The 3,785-nt window shown below is 46.4% G+C and overlaps 1 protein-coding gene across 1 annotated transcript; it reads left to right on the top strand.

The window, feature by feature from the left end:
• Positions 1-1,053: 1,053 nt before the first annotated feature.
• On the top strand, positions 1,054-3,244 carry LOC147883631 (uncharacterized). The gene is made up of 7 exons (XM_087399535.1): positions 1,054-1,395; positions 1,491-1,577; positions 1,707-1,860; positions 1,969-2,115; positions 2,237-2,304; positions 2,454-2,751; positions 2,871-3,244. The coding sequence occupies exons 1-7, from the start codon at positions 1,054-1,056 to the stop codon at positions 3,242-3,244; spliced, it is 1,470 nt and encodes a 489-aa protein (XP_087255661.1).
• The last annotated feature ends 541 nt before the right edge of the window (positions 3,245-3,785 follow it).

Below are 3,785 nucleotides of genomic sequence, written 5' to 3'. Positions count from 1 at the left end.
TCTAGTGGCCGAAGGGGGTGACATTCAGATCCTTTGCAACAAAAATCTTCAATGCACTTATAGATGGGAGGACACGAGTAACATCAAGTGTAGTTCTCCATCCAACTCTCCTTATACCTCATAGAATGGCTATGGATGAAGCTATTTGTTTGAAAAGTCATAGAGATTTTCAAGAAGTCTTTACCAAATTTCTTGGAACAAGAATTTCAGGCGTGGATACATCTGGTGCAGATGTAGATGGACATCTACTGAGGCGAACAAAGATAGTTTTCTTAATGTGTTGCCTATGCGACACATATCCATGCAACAGGTTTGCTAGAGAAGCACTCCATCAATGAAGAATTACCCAAGAGACCTTTTAAAGGGTTCTTGAGTTGCATGTCTATACCGCATTGATATGCATCTTTGATTGTTGCGAGTATAAATTATATCTAAATGAGTCGGAAACATTCAATCATGATTTTGTTTCCTTGCGGAAGATAACATCAACATTGGAGATGCTAATGAGGGCCAGAATATTATGGAATACATGGGGAGGCCTGTAAACACTCTCCAAAGAACTGCCACTACGGAATAAGTTGAAGAGCTCATTCAATTCTACACATGCCTAAGTGTGGTTGTACCAAGGGCAAAGCAAGACGCACATGAGGTAATGACAAGCTGTTGACACTTTTTTTCCAAAAGAAGAGAGATCGGAGAAAGTTGCTCATGTGAAAGTTCAATCCAATGTGGATAGGCTTGTCTTGCTTAGATCTCTCAAGATTGCCCGTTATTTTAAGTCAATGGACCATGGTGCCTTAAGGAGCAAAACATCCTCGACTTCATTTTGACCGCACACGAGTCACGAGCGACTCAGGCTTGGCGGTCCATGCACGCCACTCTCGCAGAGGCACCCCTCCTCGGCTATATAAACGCACACCTCTCAGCTACCTACACACAAACAGATTGCACACAGCCTCAGCATTTCTGTCCAACTTGCAACATATCCTCTGATCGCTCCGCTGAGCTTTTCAGTCTAGCTACTCTAGCTGTCTAATGTCTCCCAGCACCGAGATGCAGATCAGCCACAGCCACACTCGTCCTCGGCTCCTCATCTCAGCTATTGCCTTTCTTCAGCTACTAGTTTTCCAGCCGCATGGCGGCGCCCTCGCTCAATTTACCATCTCCGCCACCACCCCTTCAAGTTCCTCTTCCGGCCCCAACACCTTCGTCGGCACCGTTGGCAACCAGATTGCCAGTTCGCTCTTGGCTACAAACACGCCTGCCTTGCTGTGGGGAGCGGTTCCGTCAGATAACATCGTTGCAGCTTGCCAAGAGATTGTCAACAGTGGCACCATCACGTTCATGGCTAGCGTTAGCAACGACTGGGGCGGCTCCGAGGATCTCACATTGCAGGTGAGAGTCGACGTCTATCATTAGAGACATGACTACTTTTGCATAAACACTCCTAGTACCCAGAACTCATTTGTGCTCGATGCTCGACCATCCAGCTCCAAGCGACAGGCGGCTGTCTCGCAGCTAGCGACGGATCCGGCACGGAGTTCGTGTTCATTGATAACTACCGTCGCAAAAGTGCTGTGAGTTCCTGAATCCTCCGCATCCCACTGCAACTCGGGCGCTCGTTTCATTTTTCATCAGTACACCACCCACCTCCACATACTACTTCCATACTTACTCATGGAGTGCGGGTGGATGATTCTCATCAGATCGTCTGCCCTAGCAACGCGGGCTCTACAGGCTGCGCCGTTTACGTTACTGGGGATGACGTAACCAGCATCTACAACTCGTATAATGGTGGTTCTAAGCGCAGGCTGCTAGGAATGAGGAAATTGCTCGACTGTCAGAGCGGCGCAGGCACAGGCAAGGAATCTGTTTAACGTAAAGGGCTGCAATATATGATGTTAACCGCCCTGCTAATCTCCCTTATCTTGGGTCGTTTTCTCATAGAGGAACTCACTTTTGTAACAGGTGCCATAACTGGGGCAGTGGGAGGAGTCTTGGGTAGTGCTGAGTGCCTATCCCTCGGTCCCTTAGCACCATTTTGTGTTGCTGGCGTGCTGGGCGTGTATGCCGCCCTCGGTGCTTTCGGTGGATGTATCAGCAACTGCTTCCCAGGTGAATTAGCACCCGTCGTATTAAAAGTAAAGCTAGGAATCGAGGATTCCCCCACCACAGGAATGCTTGCATTCTCCGCCACGCGCATGCTCACCTTCTCTTCGAATTCATGTGTGTGTAGGTGATGCCACGGTTGAAACCCATCGCGGCACCTCCAAACGTATGTCCGAGCTCCAGCTTGGTGATCAGGTGTGCATCGTCTTCGAATGCCTTTAATAATCTCCGTTGCATGCCTACATGCACCACCACCACTGTGTCCTCATTGCTCAACTACCTATCATAACACTCAGCATTTGCCAGCATACTACTGATCCCACCCATTTCTCTGCATGCAACAGATAGCTGTATGGGGTGAGAACGGGATCATTAGCTACCAAGATGTCTATGCTTTCGGCCACAAGGATGCCAATGTCACTGCCATCTTTATTGCCATCACTGCGGAGCCCATCGGACATTCAGCTTCACATTCCAACACCATTCGACTCACCGGCCTTCATTTCATACCTGCGTCTCATAAGAATGGCAATATAGTTTATAAGCGGGCCCAAGATATTGAGATCGGGGACATTGTGTGGGCCACGAGTCAAGAACATGTTCACATTTCAAAGGAGAAAGTCTTTCCTTATGTGGTCAAAGGTACACTTCTCTCTTAAAACCCTGTAGGCCATTCATTGTAATGAGCACATTTATGCAAGGTGTGATCAGTCTTTGCGTAGCCTAAAATCTAAATGCTCCTCCTGTGCATGCATATGCAGAGGTCTCTACAACAAGGAGGCACGGCTTATACAACCCTTTGACCATGGGTGGCACTATCATCGTGGATGGTGTGGTAGCATCAGTTCATAGTGATTGGTTCTTGGATGCTACGTTTGATGCCATGGGCTTCACTCATTGGTTACCCTTTGCATATCAATGGGCGTTGATGCCTGTTCGAATCCTCTACTCCATCATGGGCAAGGACGCCTACATTTCCACGTACCATTCGATCGATGCATATCTCGATGTTGCAACATTCGGAACCAAGCACGGCGGGGTGATCATATTCACTGCATATTCAACACTCACTTCTTTAGTGGCAGCCGTTCTTATACTTAGTGCTCAAAAGCATAAGAAGGGTACCACTATCTAACAAAAAATTATGCTTTAAATACGGCCCTTCACATAGGATGTATTATTTTCATCTTGCACATAGCTATGTAAACTAGAACTATTAGAAATAAATAATCATCACATTGTTCATGACTATTATGAAAAATATATGCCACTCGTTTGAAGCGATGCCACACCCATTCTGATTTGGCCTATTTGCCTCCCAAACATGTATCACAACCCATTGATTTCTCATTATGCTTCGTCTATCTGTATTGAGTATCTCTACATCTCCACTGTATGTCCTTCTAAATAAAATGATAATCGTTCTCCTCTCGACTTCTAGATGCAATACCTATATCCATTTGATCTCTTCATTGTAATCCTTTCAGAATAGAAGGGAAGTCCAAAGAGAGAGACCCTTTAGGATCTATCGGGCTGGACACCAATATTGAATAGATAGTCAATCTCACATTAAAAGTATGACGAAAAGAAGAAACCCTTTGCATATCAGTGGATGTTGATGCCTGTTCGAATGCTCTACTCCCTCATGGGTAAGGACACCTACATCTCCGTGTACC

This window comes from Dipteris shenzhenensis, chromosome 28 (assembly GCF_047967505.1).
Source record: "Dipteris shenzhenensis isolate YYH24624 ecotype China chromosome 28, Dip_SZ_1.0, whole genome shotgun sequence".
Lineage (NCBI taxonomy): Eukaryota > Viridiplantae > Streptophyta > Polypodiopsida > Gleicheniales > Dipteridaceae > Dipteris > Dipteris shenzhenensis.
The sequence above is the reverse complement of the archived record's forward strand: the minus strand, read 5'-3'. Positions and strand labels throughout refer to the sequence as shown.